General features: G+C 42.8%; 1 protein-coding gene across 1 annotated transcript in view; it reads left to right on the forward strand.

The window, feature by feature from the left end:
* The window catches only part of ITPRID1 (ITPR interacting domain containing 1), a 201061-nt gene that overhangs the window by 43978 nt on the left and 138902 nt on the right, over window positions 1–18181 (forward strand). Inside the window, exons 2-5 of the mRNA XM_045288665.1 lie at window positions 27–199; window positions 1690–1738; window positions 2218–2261; window positions 14861–14912. Coding sequence (XP_045144600.1) covers window positions 46–199; window positions 1690–1738; window positions 2218–2261; window positions 14861–14912 — 299 coding nt within the window. The 5' untranslated portion in view covers window positions 27–45. The remainder of the gene's footprint in view (window positions 1–26; window positions 200–1689; window positions 1739–2217; window positions 2262–14860; window positions 14913–18181) is intronic.

The raw sequence follows: 18181 nt of genomic DNA on the forward strand, positions 1-18181 counted from the left end.
TGTGTGTGTGTGTGTGTGTGTTCTAGTTTGCTGGATGACTCTCTTATGATGGCTGAGAAGTGGCCTGCTTCTGACAATCCCCAAGGATGGCAGGAAAAGAGCAGGAGAAAGATCCTGAAGTCCACCAAGAGGGCATGGATGCCCCTGGATGAGCAGCTGCCTCCTGGCTTAGAAAAAGGTTGCACCAACCCCAGGCATGGTAAGAGCAATTTGAAGGGTTGTGTGTAAGTAGAATTCAGCAGCTGGAGGCAAATGAGGTGGGGAGATGACTTGGCTTTGAGGGGGACCAGTATTTCTGGCATGATAGCAGAAACCTCCGTGAAGCAGACACCTCTGATTTACCACACAGACACTCAGAACTCAAATCCTCCTGATGGACACAAACCGACTTATGACTCCCTCTGCTTTCTTACCTCTCCAACACCCCCTCATCTTGAATCCCACCACCCTCCCCAAACTCTGAATCCATCTGTGGTTCTGGCCTGAGGCATGAGGCTTCTTTAAGGTCATCAAACAAAAAATATATATTTTAAATTCAAATAAATACTTGCAGTTTGACAATTATTTTAATAATTCAAAGAGTAGTAAGAACAAAATTGCTTCTTCCCTTCTACCCCATTATGTGCAATACGTGAATCACTGATGGTTGGTTTTACCTCTGTATGTACTACCCAATTCATTTTACCCCTTGACAGTACTTCAGTTGGAGAACAAGAGTCACCCACATCCACAGGAGCCTATGGGTGAAGGTTGGCCATTTGAACCCACTTTGTGATGCTGCCTGATGGGAACCCTGGTGGCATATGGTTACGTGGTAGACTACTAACCGCATGGTCAGCAGTTTAAAACCACTAGCCACCCCACAGGAGAAAGACTGAGTCAGAAACAGCCAGATGGCAATGGCTATAGCCTTTCCAGTTCACCTGACACCCCGGGAGGAGGTGTGTCTACTGCCTCCTTGTTTGCTAGGATAAAGTCAAAGAAAACTGGTCCAGAGTAGCCTGTGGCCAACCAGATAAAAAAAAATTTTTTAAAGCAAGGAACCTGGCTTTCATCTCCTTTTTGCTGGTGGACGATCTGTTAAGCCAGTGGGAAAAAAACCCACCTTAAAAACTTGGTGTCTTTATAACACAGGGTGCCTTTGGCAACCCTGGGACTTCAGTGCAATTTATCCCTGGAACGAATGCAAATTTGGTTCCTAACCTGGCAGAGACCTCCTTACAAATAAACATTGCTGGCTGCCTGCCTTAGGTAAATGTCGTGATTCAATAAGGAGAGGCTCCGTGGTGATTTATATGCAACAAGAAAAAGACAAAAGTCTCCTATGCTGTTTCACCCTGCCTATTCATGCCAGGTAATTTCAAAATTACTCTAGCATCCCTTGTTCCGCTGTGATTTATTTGTCTTCCCTTTCACATTTTCTTTCACCAAAAAGAAAGAAAAACTTACCATCTCTTGGCAAGTTTACCCTGAAATCCCAGGAAAAGATGATTATGGAAAGCAGGAGGTTTTGCTGTGGGTGTAGGGGAGTTGGGGGTGTGTGTGTGGAGGGGAACAAACTTGCTTACAGCAACCAGGAGCTAAACATGTAGGGAATAGAGTTGTTGAGTGGTGACACAATGATCAGGTCAAGTAGGTTTTGCTGTTCCTGTGCCGGCCGGCTCACGGCTGTTTCTTTCACATTTGTAGAAGACGTCAAACAAGAAAGCATTCAGCAGTGGCTCGACTCTGGATTCTTGTGAGTGCCTCTTTGTGCCCTTCTGAAATAATTTGAAATAATTTGTGCGGACAAGGTCCCTCTCCCGTTTCCTCCTGATAGTTCTCCCTCCTGATAAATCCTTTGGGGGAGTCGTGTCTTGCTAACAACCTTGCTTTAAAGATACATTGATCTTCTGGTCGTCAGTCCCAATCTTGGCTATGGTTCGTCTCTTGGCAAGATCTATGAAACAATGCGAGCAACCTTGGTGGGGACAAGTGAAGTTCACAGAGATTTATTTTTTAATGGGAGCTCCAGTGATGACTGGACTACTGAAAAAGCTGCACGTCAGTTTAAAAGAACAGGATGTCATTTTAGACCCTGATGATTCACTGGTTTCCAAAAGTCCTTTCTTAATGAAGCCGAGCTCTGCATTTGCCTTTAACTGTTATGTAAAGGGAAACTTGTTATAGTCGATCGCCATACCTTGTCTGACTCTCAATGGTTTTGTTTCTTTGTAGGGCCCCTGTAAATGAAGATGGTCAGCAGGACATTGACCACATTGGTAAGACAAGAAGCTTCTGCAAGTAGATCTTAGTGGGGGATACACTGAAATGTCTGTCTGAATGTCTTCTCAAACTGAACACGGCTTCCAAAGAATCCTTTCAACTCAACTCCTTCCTTTCATATAAATGATGGAGTCCCAGGAGGAAAATTTACCCATGGGCAGGTCAGGGTCCAGACAAAACAACTCTGTCTAAGTCTTCAGGCAATTCAGACTGGCAGGAGACTCGATTGGTTCTATGAGAGGCATGATCAAATTGCTTTATTTTTAAATAGTTTACTTTTAATGGTTTCATTTGTTCCTCAGATTCTATTGTAATTTTATATCAAAATGTAGTGACTTTCCATTCTTTAGTCTCAAAATCACCATCACTCCTCTCCTCCTAATGATACATTCATTCTCAGTCATAACCAAAGACTGAATTCAACAGCAAACAGCACGAGCATTTCTGAGACAGCAAATGTATCACATGTGCTTCGCTGAAATTTGAAAAGACAATTTGACGTAAAAAGATACAAAATCTGGTGTAAAAAGAAAGAGAAACCTAATTACAAGTATCATTATTTTTACTTTTATAAAATAGAAGAAAATATTTCATAGACATTAAGACCCCTTGAGGAGCCCTGGTGGTTACCCTTTGGGCTGTGATCTGAAAGATCAATAGTTCGAAACCACCATCTGCTGTCTACTTCCTTAAAGATTGAAAGAGCTTTGGGAACCCTCTATAGGGTCAATCCAGTTACAGAATTGACTGACTGGCACAGGGGTTGAGTGTTGATTTAATAATATGTCCAGCATAAACAAAGGTAAGAATTTAAGAAATAAAAACGGGGGACGTTTCACATCTTAATTGCCAATGTCATGATACGAGCCTGGAACTGATGCCAGTGTCATCAGGATCTGTATGCAAATCTCTACTCCCTAGGAATTAAAGTCCAATCACGGCCTTCGTCCTGGGAGTTCAGTCAGTGAACTGCGGAGGCTCAGACATGAGGTAAAGACCCTAAGGGAATAGAGCTGATGACCGTTGCTCTGAGATCAGGAATGGACAGCTTCATTTTGCCGGGTTGTTAATAATAATGAAATAGCTTCTTACAGGCTTAATTGAGCCTTTGCTTTTTCCAAGGCCCTTTCTCATCTATCATATTTTGAGCTCGGCAACCTGTGGAGTGGCGAGGCTGCTTCTCAAGGTTGTTTTGCAGGTGAAGGACCTGGGGCACAGAATGGCCAAATGCCGTGGTTTGTGGTTACAGCTGGTGGGAGGCAGGAGGGGGAACATGAAGCCCAGGCATTCTGTGAGGTCTGGGAAGTATGGCGGCCAAGCCTTGGTAACCTTGCTAATGAGAAGAAGAAGACAACTGTGCGGTAGCATAGTGCATGACTCATTGGGCTGCTAACCACAAGGTCAGTAGTTTGAAACCACCAGCCACGGGACTGGAGATGAGACTTATATTCCAGTAAACATTTAGTCTCAGAAACCCACAGCAGGGAGCCCTACTCTGCCCTCTAGGGTTTCCATGTCACAATGACAGTGAGGGATTCTTTTTGGTTTGGGTCTTTTATTTATGGAAATAAAAAATGATTCTATCCAGTCCTATAAAATTCTGAGACTATGTAGAGTGGTATATTCATCTCCTACAGCTGCCATAACACATATTTAGTGGCTTGAAACAGTGTTTATGCCTCGCTGTCTGAAGACTAGAAGTCTGAAATCAAGATGTTGGCAGTGTCCTGGTCTCTCCAGAAGGCTGAGTGGAAGAAGTGTCCCTTGTCTCTTCCAATTCCTGGGGGTCGTTGGCAATGCTGGGAGTTTCTGGTCTTGTAGCTGCATCCCTGTCCCTGCTCTGTCTTCTCCCCGTGTAGATCTTTGTGTCCGTCCCTCTTCTCCCAAAGACACCAATAACTAGATTTAGTGAGACCCCTAATTATGACCTCCTTTGTAGCTAATTATATTTGCAAAAACTCTATTTTCAAAGAAGGTTGCATCCTGAGATTCTGGATGGGCATGGCTTTTGATAGGACCTATGGAGTCCAATAAGGATCTTTGATGTCACTATGGGCTAAGCATTGGGTGACCAGCCATGAGGTCAGCCGTATAAATCTACCAGCTACTCCATAGGAGAAAGGTAAAGCTATCTGCTCCCTTTAGTCTGTAAGTTTGAAACACTAAGGAGTAGTTCTCCTCTGTCCGATACGGAAGGAGCCACTGGTGGTGGAATCACTCAATGGTAGTGGGCAGATTGAACCAGTACTACCGGAATTCATTCTGAGGCTGGTCACCCCCGTTGATCTTTATCTTTAAGAAACAGATTAATTCCTCTGAGTGAACACCAACTACACAGGAAAGAATGTTCCATTCAAGGTTTGGGCTCAACCAAGTTCAATAACTGTCCTATAACCACAAACACAATAGAGCCTCATTTGGTTCACAGATGGGGCCAACAGGACCAGAGGAATGAGACTGTTAGGGTATCTCTCCCACGCCGGCTGATTCTTTCTTCATCCCAGCACCATCCGGGAGCCCTCTATAAGAAAACCTGCAGAGGATAGCCTCATCCCCTATCCTGGGGAACAAAGGAAACATCAGTACTTTCCCCATGGATACACCTAGAACCTGTTCCAACATGTAGGTTATACAATATGCACTTGTTTAGCAAAACACTAAAGTCATGATTGCAGGTGAGAAAACTAGAACTAACTAATTCGTTCAGTCAACTAATTATGTCTAATCTGTATCCGATTATATCTTAAGCAAATTACGTCTAACTCTAGCGATGAGGTAGTTTGGGTCAGATATGTGCTTATGCTCATTGACTACTTGATGAGTGGTGAATCATCTGCCTTTGATTTTAGAGATTCCTTCTCTGCACCCCAGAGAGATCCCAAAAGAGTGAACGTAGATCCTTTAAAAAATAATATACTACATAATATAAACATACAAATCAAACAATCAAATTTGTGATCTCTCGTGTAAGAAAAGGATCAAATAAATCCAACTAGACATAATAAGTGTCCCCATAATGCTTGTCAAAGGCAGGAATTCAGAGCCAGCAACTGTGCTGAGCGGAGATTTTTTTTAATGAAGAACATAAAGCTTCTGTTCCCAAAAATGTCATTGTGAATTTCCAGGCCCGTTATTATCTGAGGATGTAACTTGCACCAGCTCTTCTACAAGACCGCTACTCATTACATTCCTACTTCCTGATCTTTCTTCATCCAACTCTTCCTGCCTTACGGCGTTTTCCTGTTCTGTTCTCCTGTAAGCTTCCTTTGGCACTCCAGCCCAAGTCCCAGCCTCTCTGCAGGATCTTCCCTGACTTGTCCAGCACAAATAAGCCATTTCTCGTTTGAACACCAGTAACGAAAAAGAACACCCATTACCATTGTGTCAATCCCAAAGCTTAAAAAGTACTATAAAGGTTTTTGAGACTGTGAATCTTTATGGGGACAGCTTCCTCTTTCTCACACCACCTTTGTGATCAGCAGTCCGACACTGATTTCACCAGCCTGCCAGGGCTGGAGGTGTAGTGGTTATGCACTGGGTGCTGACCCACAAGGTCAGCAGTACCAAACCATCAGCTGCTCCTCGGGAGAAGGATGGGGCTTTCTACACTCGTAAAGAGTTACAGATTCATAAACTTACTGAGACAGTTCTACCCTTTCCTGTAGGGGCCCTATGGGTTGGCACCACCTCCATGGCAGAGAGAGACAGAGAATCCCTTAAAGGACCCCTGCTGCTTCGGTAGTTAAGTGCTCATATCCGAACCCATCAGCCACTCCAGAGGAGGGACATGGGACAACCTGGCTCCATGAAAATGGGTAGCCTTGGAAACTCGATTGGGCCATGGTCACATTGTCAGGATCCACTCAAGGGCAGTGGGTGTGGTGTGATTTGGGAACATCATTTCGGTTCCTGGGTGCTCTAAATGGTTTGCGCTAATCCACTAATCTGAAGGTTGGCAGTTCAAACCCACCAAGAATGTCATGGAAGAATGGCCCCGGGATCTGCTTCTGTAAAGATTACAGCCAAGAAACCCTATGGAGCATGGGTGTATGCCATAGCACAGAGCGTTCTCCATCCATCAGAATCAACTGGTAGGCAGTGGATTTGTTGTGTTGTCATGGTTTTTTTTAATTGACACCCAACCTGTGCCCTTCCCATGTGACCCTTAGTTGATGCTACCTCATATTATCATGAATGGGGTCTATCTCATTAACAAATTTGGAGACTCAACTGGGGCAAGAATTATCCATCAAAAGATCTGAGTCACCCTGGCTCATGATGAAGACTATCTAGCCAGGTTGGGAAACCACCACAAGGAGGCCCTGTATTGGGCAATGACAAAAGAATATAGATCGGAACGAGTCAAGGGGGAAAGCAACAGGAGCTTGAACAAAGGCACAGTCTGAGAAGGAAAAATAAATCTGTGCAAGAAAACAGATGAAGGATAACCGAAACAGAAAAGTCATTTCATAAGAAGTAATGGTAGAACTTTTGTTGTTGCTAAATTAAATCTGGCCAGCTGAGAGGGAATCGCCCTGGAAGTCAGAGGACTGGGGTAGTGAGGGTGTAGCATCTCATGCCAAAGCATATCACATGAACAAGTCATTTCAACCATGGTGTGGGCTGAGTAGAATTTTGAAATCATATCTTTGTTCTGGAATCAAGGTCGTGGGTAATTGGTGAGAACGTCATTAGGTATAGCTTTGGAGAGAATTGAAAAAAGGGTGTTGCACAAAACTTCTTAAAAGTATTGAAAGATAAGGCTGTTACTTTGAGGACTAAGCTGCCTCCCACCTGAGCCATGGTATTTCAATCACCTCATACGCATGTGGAAGTTAGACATTGAATAAGAAAGACTGGTGAGAATTGATCATTTGAATTATGGTGTTGGCGAAGAATATTGTAAGTACTATGGACTACCAAAAGCCCAAACAAAACATATCTTACAAGCAGTACTGCCAGAATGCTCTTGAGAGTCAAGGATGGCAAGTCTTCAGCTCATGTATTTTGGATATGTTGTCAGGAGAGATCAGCCCTTAGAAAATGACATCATGGTTGGTAAAGTAGAGGGGGAGAAGAATGAGGGAGAGTCCTAACAAGATAGATTGACACAGTGCTCACAACAATGGGCTCCAGCTGAAGAACAGTTGTGAAGGTGGTGCAAGAGCTGGCAACGTGGCCTTTGCTTGCACACAGATCATGATGAGTTGAATGGACTCACTGGTCCCTAACCACAACAACCACACTGTTCAGAAGCCATGATGAGGAAGTTCAGTGAGTGCTAGACTGCTGACTGCAAAGTGGATGGTTTAAACCGACTAGTTTCTGCGTGGGAAAAAGATGGGGCTCTCTTAAAAATTTACAGTCTCGGAAATCCTATGAGGTGTTTCGCTATGAACCAGAGTCAATGGTATGGCAGTGCTTTTTTGCTTATTTGTTTTGGGTTGGTTTTGTTGTTGTTCATTGTAAGCTGTTGCATACAGTGTTGGAGCCAAGGAATGACTGACTCCAGCGTTGAGTTGTCCATGGGAAGAAGGTACCCGCGTTTGCTTGAGGTGATCAGGGGCTTGGGCAGGGGAAGCAGTGAAAGAGAGAGACGCTGAATGCATATGAAAATGAATAGCTCCATGAGTGATAAAGAGCCAAACATTACAGCTCGCTTTAAGATTTTGAATGTAGATGTCATAAAGAATGTAGGTAGTCTATTTTATCAGACGCATCCATAACTTACAGAAAGAGGCACTGCTGATTGTTGCCACTAAGTGTCCTGGTCATGTAGGAGTTAAATCTACAGAAAGCTGCAAAATGCTATTATTTTAGAGCCCTGTGAAAATGTAATTTGATTAGTCTATTGGCCGATATTCCAAAGAACCAAATGTCTTCCATGAATCAGTCAGAAATGCTTAGGAAAACCAAAATAAAAAATGTTTTCTAAGCCAATAGAGGTGCTAATTAGTGCCTTCTGCACATCTAGCTACATCTTCGCCAGTAATACATTTTGCAGGGTTAAGTGTGGTGTCTGCTGCTTCAGATGGCAGAAGTCCGCCTAGCAGTAGGGAAGCTGACTGGGGGCTCGAGTATAGAAAAGGGAATCAGCGCTGGCATTTTAACCCAGGGAATAGGATGTAGTAAGTAGAACAGGAGAATGAACCCCCTCATTTCAAATCTCCTTCAGATCAACTCTTAGGCAACTTGGGGATAGTAAGGTCTCAGGAGGACCTTATGAGCCCTGGTGGCACAGTGGTTAAAGCACTCAGATATGAATGGAAAGGTTGCTAAACTAGCTGCTCTGAAGGAAAAAGATGTAGCAGCCTGCTTCTGAATAGATTTACAGCCTCAGAAACCTCATGGGGCAGCACTACTCTGCCCTATGGAATTGCTATGAGTTGAACCATGTTTACTTTGGCCTTCAGGGATCCTGCAAATGGTTAAGCAGGAGACGGTTAACAGAAGGTTGGTGCTTCTGACCCAGCCAGAGGTGCTTCCGCAGACGGGGCTGGTAATCTGCTTCCTAAAGGCCATGGCCTTCGACACTCTACGATGTGCAGTCTTCCTTGGACACAAGAAGTCAGAATCCACTCAGCAGCAACCGACGGGCTCCTGTCTGTCTGTATGTTGTGTGTTGCATAGGAGCTGGGTCTCAGAAGCAACCCCTGAGTAGTGCAAATAGTTAAAGGCCGCTGAAAGGTTGGAGGTTCAAGTCAACCCAGGCATGTCTCAGAAGAAAGACATAATGATCCATTTCGTTAAAAAAAAAATCAGCCTTTAAAAAAACAACCACCGACAACTCTGTTCTCTGTCACAGGGGGTTGCCATTGAGTCTAAGTCAATGTGATGGCAACTGGTTTGAGGCCTTAGGAAAAACACAATGCACAGTTTTAGAGAGTGAAATACAATACAGTTTTCAAGAGTTAAATCTGGTTTTCAAAAGCTATTGAGGAAGGAAAATATATATATATATATAATCAGCAACTAGAGCAGCCAGTGTGCAATTAAAGGGAGCATAGGGAACAGAGCAGAACCTTGGTTGAGTGGTAGTTACACACTGGGCTGCTAACTAGAGTCAGCAGTTCAAAACCACCAGCTGCTCCAAGGGAGAAAGATAAGGCTTTCTACTCCTAAAGAGAGTTACAATCTCTGAAATCCACAGGGGCAGTTCTACTCTGTCCCATAAGGTCACTAAGAGCTGGAATCGCCTCAGTGGTAGTGAGTTTGATTTGTCTGGTTTTTGGAGGGGGTTAGGGAGCAGAAAAGCATTTTAGTGATTCTGTGGGTTAAGCATTAGGCTGCTAATCAGCAGGCCAGACATTCAAGCCCACCAGCATCAATGAGGGAGAGAGAAGAGGCTGCTGCTCCTTTGATGGTTTACAGCTGGGATACTTCATGGAGCAATTCTGTGTCTTATAGGGTCTCTCTCATTGGTGACCGTGAGTTCAGTAATTGTTTCAGGGAGCAGTGCTTCTTGCAGAATACAAGTAAGTCTGTAAAGTTCCCACCTTCTACCTGACACCGCCCCATCAAGACCAACTGATGCCTGTCAACGCTTGGAGAAATTGGGTCATGGGAACAGTTTGTTTGCCCCTTTTAGGGCATTCTCTGGACTTGACATCCGTACAGAGCTAATGAACTCAAACATTTTCAATGGCCAGGCAGGTAACCCCTCATGAGTGAGGCAGCCAGGATAAGTATGATCTAATAGCATAATGGGTAACCAGTTGGGCTGCTAACCACAAAGTCAGCAGTTCAAAACCGCCAGCTGCTCCCTGAGAGCAAGATAAGGTTTTCTGATCCCATGAAGAGCTATAGTCTTGTATACCCACAAGGACAGTTCTACTCTGTCCTACAGGGTCTCTGTGAGTCAGAATCAACTCAGTGGCAATGAGTGGGTAGGAAACCCAAGAGCACACTGGTCCAGGCCACGGCTTCCCTAGAGAGAACTGGGTGGTATGTCCCTGAAAGTGTGGGGCTGTCTATGAATCTCCGTGCCTGTGAGAGCTGACAACTTGAGCCACCAGCAACAAGCAAAGGAAAGCAAAAAGCAAAGGATCTAGCTCAAGCTAGATCCCAGCCATCTTGCCTTTGGCTCCAGAGAGTTTACCTCAGAAATAACCCAAAGAGGAAACAACAACATCAACCCTCCAGCAGACAAATAATGATAATGCCACACTGCAGAATCCATGCGGTGGCACTGGATTCTGGGTTTGGATTTTGTGTGGGAACCTTAGTTCTCTGGGTCCAAATGCTGGAAAGACCTAGAGCCGCTTCTGCAACATCAAGTGAATACCCGAGTCTATTTCGATTCCTGGGGACTGAAACTGTGCTCCGTGGGCTTGTCACAGCTGTGGGCTTTCGGAAGCAGATCAGCAGGCTATATTAAGACGTCTCTGGGTAAGTTTGGACCACCCACCTTTTGGCTAGTTGTTAGTTGAGTTCTTAACTGTGTGCACCATGCCTGGCTCCCAAACACTCATTTCATGCAGTGAAAATACCACTGTGCCTACCAGGAACGAGGGAATGCAGAATGGCATTTATGTAGCAAAATGGATCAGTCGTTAATCATTTTATAAATCAGGTTCGTCTGTAAGTTAAAAGATGTCTCACAGGATCTAAGCTTGGCCAAAGAGAAGTCTATATGTCTAACTGTGTTGGGTCTAGATAGGGAGTTGTCATTTAAATAAGATCAAGAAGAATAAATGAAGGAGCTGAATATAGGATATAACATCTGTGATGAGGGAGGGCCTCGGAGGCACCAGTACTAGTCGTTGAGTTGGTCCAACTTATGGGGACCTCAGAGTACAAATGTGCCCCACCAGGGTCTCAATGGCTGATTTGGGGAAGTAGATTGCCAAGCCTTTCTTGAAAGGCCCTCTGGGTAGCCTAGCAGCAGAGCATCAGAACAGTTTGTACCACCCAGGGATGCCAGCATTCTGTGGTGCATGTGGCCAACATCCCCACCTCTCCCACCTCCGTTGTCAGTGATGACATGCCGCAGAGGAAGCTGTGTCAAGGGAAAAGTAAGAAGCTGCTACTGAAATTGTGCCATCATATTAGAACATCCTTTATTGTGACCTAGCCTGACCCCTTTTGTACACTCCTGAGAAAATGCAGGATCCTTAGGGACTTTTATTCTCAGAGGCCACCTGAGGCCACTCTGAGAGGTTTCCTGGTAACCACATTGCTCCTGGATAGCGAGGGCAGGGCTGAGAGTACGGTTCATGGATTGTGGGCACTAGAATCCCATGAATATGCCCGTGGTGACAGACTCCATATGTGTGGGGATGGCTAGACTTCCTTCAGGGCTAGGATTTTTAAAAACTGTCAAAACTGAGCTATCTGTATCTAAAAATCTCATCAAGATTTAAAATCAATCATTTCCTCTGTTTAGATAATTCACTGTGACCACTGTATCAGTTTTGAGTCAGATGATATGCATTCATTTACACTCAAAGCAGTAACAACCAAAAGAGACTGAAGCAAGGGCAAGAGTGCTGCTACTGGGAGAATATGCAACTGACTGTCCTAGAACCATGGGATGTCTTAGGAGAGAGGAAACTCAGAGACTCAGAAACTCTTCAGAATTCTCCGGTATAAACAGAGCTCGGCGTAAACAATGTGGAAGATGGAGATGGTGGTGGGGAAAAGTTTACTTAAAGTGATGATATTCACTTTACCTTCCATTTTAGGCAGCTTATTACTTATTTCATCCTGCTACGAAGTCATTATTATAAACATCATTATTATTAATGTGTTTGCCAGAGAGCATTCTGTGCTTGCATCTATAACATGATTATTAAGGTGGCAAATAGGTTTTGTCTCATGTAACACCTTCAATCAATTGACAGTAGCGGGCTATAGAAAAGAGGGAAAAAAAACTAAATGAGAGACTACTTTATCCAAAACGCCTCCTACTTTAAAAAATTCTATTTACATTATTAAAACCTTGCAAAGATTTCATGTAGTTGCAGAGTTCCGCTACAAAACCTGAACTTTTGAATGTACTGGTTCAAGGGAAGAATAAAGATTGCAGTTTTATTTTCAAGTTCCTTACTGAGGTGGTGAATGAGTTTGAATCAAATATTTTATCTTAACACACAGGAACATTGTCAGCAGCTATTGCATGGGAACTGTAAGAAATCCCACAAGGTATCAGGAAACTGCTTGTACTGAGGAGACTACCTTAGTAGACTATCCTTGGCTGTGGCTCCTTGGAATGTTTTTGGTGGCAGTATTTATTTTCTTCAGGCTATCCATTTCTAAAGTCAAGAGACACACTTCTAAAATGCTCTGCTTTTATAGAAAAAAACAACAATGCATTTCTAAATCAAGGATGCCAAATAAGCTCATTAGTGGCTTCACTGATGATTTGAGAGCCTATCTATACTCAATGCAATTGATGAATAATGTCTGCTTTGGGAGCAGGGTGGGGAATAGCAGACCCGCCTTATTGTGTATTTACACCTTGAAAGTCGATGTCTGTTTTTCATCCCCATGGTTGGTTTGGTGGCATAATTCCATTTGCTTTCTACGACAGGCATTCCTTGAATCTCTTTCCGGCTCTCCAAGGAGGAGCTGTGCATTTAGTTAGAGAACGCACTTCACTCCCATCTCAATGACATATCTCCAGTTTCCATCTTCCGAGACCTTTTCCACTTATCAGCATCACGGAGCCTTTTATAAATCAGCTGGAAACTATGGGCATTGCTATTTATGACTCCCACATCTGGCATTCTGAACCCTGGCTCTAGACTGAAGAGGCTTCGTTATTTTTAGCCTTCTTTCATCTTGTTTCTGGGGGAAAGTCAGGGCCTTCTACTCTTGTAGAAGGTTACAATCTGGGAAACTCACTGGGGAGGCTTGACCCTTTCTTACAGTGTTGGTAGAAGTTGGCATCGACTTGATGGCCGTGGTTTGGGGTTTTCATTTTACTTCAGTCATTTCCAGCTTGTTCTATTTTTCCCCTCAATCTATATTAACTTTCTTATGCTTCAAATTTTCACATTCTGTGGGGGGCACACTTCCTAGGTGGATAGCAGTCACCCATTTGCACCTAGGTCAACCACAAATGTGAGGAAGGGAGGAGACTGATGAAACTTCGGAGAAACTTGCCCACATTCTGAAATTTTCCCTCTGCTGGTGTGTGCTGCGAGAGTAGTATGTCATCACATGGACTCTGAATCTGCTACTGCTTTGAAAGGGTCACTCGGGCATCCCCTGGTTATCTCCTCTAATCCACTCTTCAGGACGCTGGTGGTACAGAGATGAAGCACTCAGCTGATAACCAAGAGGGTGGCCGTTTGAACTCACCACTGCTCCATGGAAGAATGATGGACTATTCTGCTCCCATAAAGATTATACTTGGAAACCCCCGTTGGGACAGCTCTCTTCTGTCTTGTAGGATCATTCAGAGTGCAATAGACTCATTGGCCATGGTGGAATCTGTCATTGGCACCACTTGAAGTCAAATGAATCTTCAATATTCCCTTTATTGCATTGACTTGTTTGATTAAAAGCCTTTTATATATAGTTTTCCAATTTATATATATACACATGGAACGTGTCTTTCTGGCTTTTGAACAAAGTATTCAATGGAGTGTGAGATAGAAACAACAACAAAATAAGGTGTGGCACCCTACAGGTCTTGGGGAATTTATTGAATCTCTGTGAGCCCCAGTTTTATCCCTACTGAATGGAGATTAATAATAGCTACTTAAGACTTTGTTTTTTAAATAGATCTATTGACATAGAAATCACATGTCATACAATTTAATCATTCAGTCATATTAAGAAGAGTCATACAATCAATATCACAATCCATTTAAGAATACTTTCTTCTTGTATTCATTGTTGATAGATCCTCATTGCCCCCAACACCCGCTGCCCTTAGGTTACTGGTCCCCTGGGGCATGGGAGAGAGGGTTGAATGAAAATGGGGATGTTAATGATGAGGACAAGAATGAAGGAACTGTTCTAAAACTGATTGTGGAGAGGACTGTACACTCTTCTTGATGTGATTAAACTATTGCATTGTATGTTATGTGAGTCATGCCAATAAAACTATTAAAAATTTTAAGGTTATTATATGCTATGAGTGAATGAAAGATTCTCAGTAATAATGGAGCTTTTGTGTATTGTTTATGCTTCTTGCCCTCTGTGTGCCCAGCTTTATGTACCATGAGAAGACATCCCCAACAGTCCTAAAACATCATCATAGCAGACCTATTATTACGCTTTGCCCTTGCTATAAGCACCTTACTTCTCTTCTTTCATATTAATACATCTTTTCCATCCATCAAGCTCTACCCACTCTTAAAGCTCCGAGACAAGGTCCACTTCCTCAATGCAATCTTTCCTGATTACTTCATTAGTCACCGACTTCCTTCTTCACTGAACAAGGCCCACATTTCATCAAGGGCTTGTCACACAATTCAGCCATTAATTATATTTTGTCTTGTTCACTGCAAAAGACATGCCATGTATCTCATGCCTATATGCCCTTGGACATGGAAATCAACTCCATGCTGGTTCATTGGGAGATGAGAAAATCTTCCACAAGACAAGAAAGATGAACTCTCCCTTCCTCCTTTTGTTGTTTCAGGTGTTTTGCATGAACAAGGAATACTTCAGATGACTGTGAAAGACTACATGAGGTATGTGACAGAATCCATGCTGTTTCAAACTAGCTTTCACAGCCACATTTTTGATAAAGGAAATATCAATAGAGAAATTTTCTGATAACACCAGGGATCTTGGGATCTTATAAAAGGTCACTCATTTAACCACCACTCCTAAGAATGTTCCTATGAGCCTTCAGAGAAGGAGAGGTTCTTTAAATGTTATTTTAAAAAACTGATCAAATTCATTCAACAAGTACTGATTTAGAGGTGAATGTATTTAGAACATATGAGAAGGTACCCTCCCCCAAATTTTTTTTAAAAAAACATTAAAAAGCTCTACTGGGCTGACCTTCAGTATTATGCATTTTTCCTTTTAGGCAGGCATCCAGAAACTCATTCTGAGTTAGTGCACCCAGTGCTGTCACCTGGAAAGATTCTCTCTGGTCATAGTGAATTTTTTCATAAAACCAGTTTGGCTCAAACCTCGTTTTTTGTTTTTTGGTTGTTTTTTTTTTTTTGTAATAGCTGATTTAAGAGAGCAGCATGCAGCTGTGAAATTTTGTTTCCTGCTCAGGAAAAATGCTGCAGAAACTGTTGTGGTGTTGAACACAGCTTACAAGGACAGCGCTATGGGGAAAACTTGAGTGTACAAGTGGTTTTCTCATTTCAAAAAAGGTGAAGTGTTGATTGATGACAAACTGCATTCCGGATGTCCACCAACCTCCCGAATGGATGAACATGTTGACGCATAAAGAATTTGGTCAGATTGTAATCAAGCTTTCTATTTAGAGGTTCTGAAAAGATTATATAACAGTGTATGACAAAAAAGGTCTGATTTGTGGCAGACAGGGGTCTGGTTTTGTCACCATAACAATGCACCTGCTCATGCAGCCATCTCAGTGCACCAGTTTTTGGCAAAAAACAGCATGCTTCTGTTGGCCCACACACCTGACTCAACTGACCTCATTCCTTATGACTTAGTTTTGTTTCCCTGAAAGCAGGGGAACATGAAAGGACAGTGATTTGATGACTTTTCCAAGAGGTAAGGAAAAAATGAGTGAGGTACTGTCAGCCAACCAAAGATGAATTTGAAAACTGTTTCCAAGAATAGAATTACAGATTTGACAAATGTATTAAGTGTAATGGACAGTATTTTGAAGGTAATAAGTTGTTTTGCAAAAATAAATTAAATACATAGCTTTGGGGCAAAAATCATTTTTGGGGGATACCCCATATACATAAATGGCATTCACTCTAATTCAACTCTTCTTCAGGACCTGTTCATAGAAAATTGGCATTCATCAATTCATATTGCCCATGCTATCAAGAAATTTGATAGGCAATGATACATATTGCAATGCTAGAAAGTAGTGAATATCTTTATAGACTAGGACTCAGTGTAGTCCCCAGAACAGTATCAACAGCATCACCTGGAATTGCAGTAGAAGTGCAAATTACCTGCTCTGCCCTATACACCCTGAATCACAAAATCTGGAGATGGAATTGAGGAATCTGGACATTTGCAAAGGTTTTGGATGATTCTGATGCACATGCTATTTTAATAACCACTGGAATGGATAATAAGATCTTTGGGGTGGGGACTGTACTTCCTGTGCATCAGTCACCCTTGAATTTTCAGTACCCACATCTGCTGGTGAAAGTCAATTCGAACTCATAACAACCCTACAATAATAGTTATGAAAGCAGGCTGCCGTTTCTTTCTCCTATGGAGAGGTTAGTGGTTCAAACTGCTGACCTTCTGGTTAGCAGTTGAATGTTCTAACCACTGTTAGACCCAGGACAGTTCCCAGCAAAATATGAGTATGAAAATTTTTCAGGTGAATTAGACTTCCTAATTCCCATAAGCAGATAAGACAAAACACAAGGAATAAACAGAATAGTCCTTAGATCATATCAACAAAACAAAGACTGTGGATTTGGTTAATCTGTGGGATACCATCAATAAATTTGCGTAACTCAGGAATGAGAGGAAGTGAGAAGACTGGTGAATCTCTGGCCCTATTCAGGTGCTCAATGCAATAGTATGCCATGACACAGGGTCTGAATGCTGCCACTGCTTTGAGCGGGTAACTCTGACATCCCCTATTTATCTCCTTTATTCTGTTCTTAAGCACTTAGCTGCTAACTAAGAGGTTGGCAGTTTGGACCCCCTGGCTGTTCCATGGAAGAATAATGGGATATTCTTCATCCTCTGCACCACATATAGTTTGCATTGAGAGGGAAGAGAGTGCATTAAACGATGAAATCAGAGTTCTTTGTTAACATTGTCAGAAATGACAAGTGGTTCCTGACCAGTCTGGGAGCCCGCGGTGGCATAGTAGGTTACAAGATGGGCTGTTTACGGAAAGGTCAGCAGTTTGAAACCACCAGCTGCTCCATGGGAGAAGCTGAGAATTCTATGCCAGTCAAGAGTAGCAGTCTCAGAAACCCACAGTGACAGCTATACTCTGTCCTGTAGGGTTGCTATGAGTTGGAACCCACCTAGTGGCAGTGAGAGTTTTCTTGACAAGTCTGAATGTAATTAAAGAGTGATCTGTTGAATGCAACTAGGAAGCAGATGGCCTTTGGGCCTTTACTTAAATCTCACCTCAGTTCAAGAATGGTTTGTTCTAATAATGCGGCATCATATGATATTCACCTTTGCTGAAAATAAAATGGGTGCATAAGCAAATGTGAAGAAAGCTGATGGTGCCAAGCTATTAAAAGATATAGCGTCTGGGGTCCTAAAGGATTGGAGTTAAACAAGTGGCCACCTAGCAGGGAAGCAACAAAGCCCACGTGGAAGAAGCACAGCAGCCTGTGTGACCATGAGGTATCAATGGGAAGAGGTATCAGAAGTGCAAAAAACAAGCAACCAAATTGATGTGAAGGAACATGGACAAAGTGGAGACCCAAAATCTACCTATAAGATAATTGGACAGTCCCCCTGAGAAGGGTCACACAGAAGACAATGAAAAATCCAGGGTATGGTATAGCACTGATGAACCACATAACTATCCTCTAGTTCTTGAATATTTCCTCCCCTTACTATTATTGGGTCTTTTTGTTTTAACCTCATCAATCATGTTAGATTTGTGTATGTTCATTTGCATATTCAAGATCATTTGTTACAGGAAAGCCAAGATAGAAAACCCTTCAGAAACAGTAACAGGAGCAATGGTTCCCTGAAATATGGGGAAAGAGGGTGGGGAAGGGAGTAGGGAACTGATAGCATTGATGACTGTATAACCCTCATTAAAACAACAGAATTGTATGAAGGGGTACCCCCTCAAGAAAAAAAC

This window comes from Echinops telfairi, unplaced genomic scaffold (assembly GCF_000313985.2).
Source record: "Echinops telfairi isolate 266 unplaced genomic scaffold, ASM31398v2 ScPeMD7_23;HRSCAF=83, whole genome shotgun sequence".
Lineage (NCBI taxonomy): Eukaryota > Metazoa > Chordata > Mammalia > Afrosoricida > Tenrecidae > Echinops > Echinops telfairi.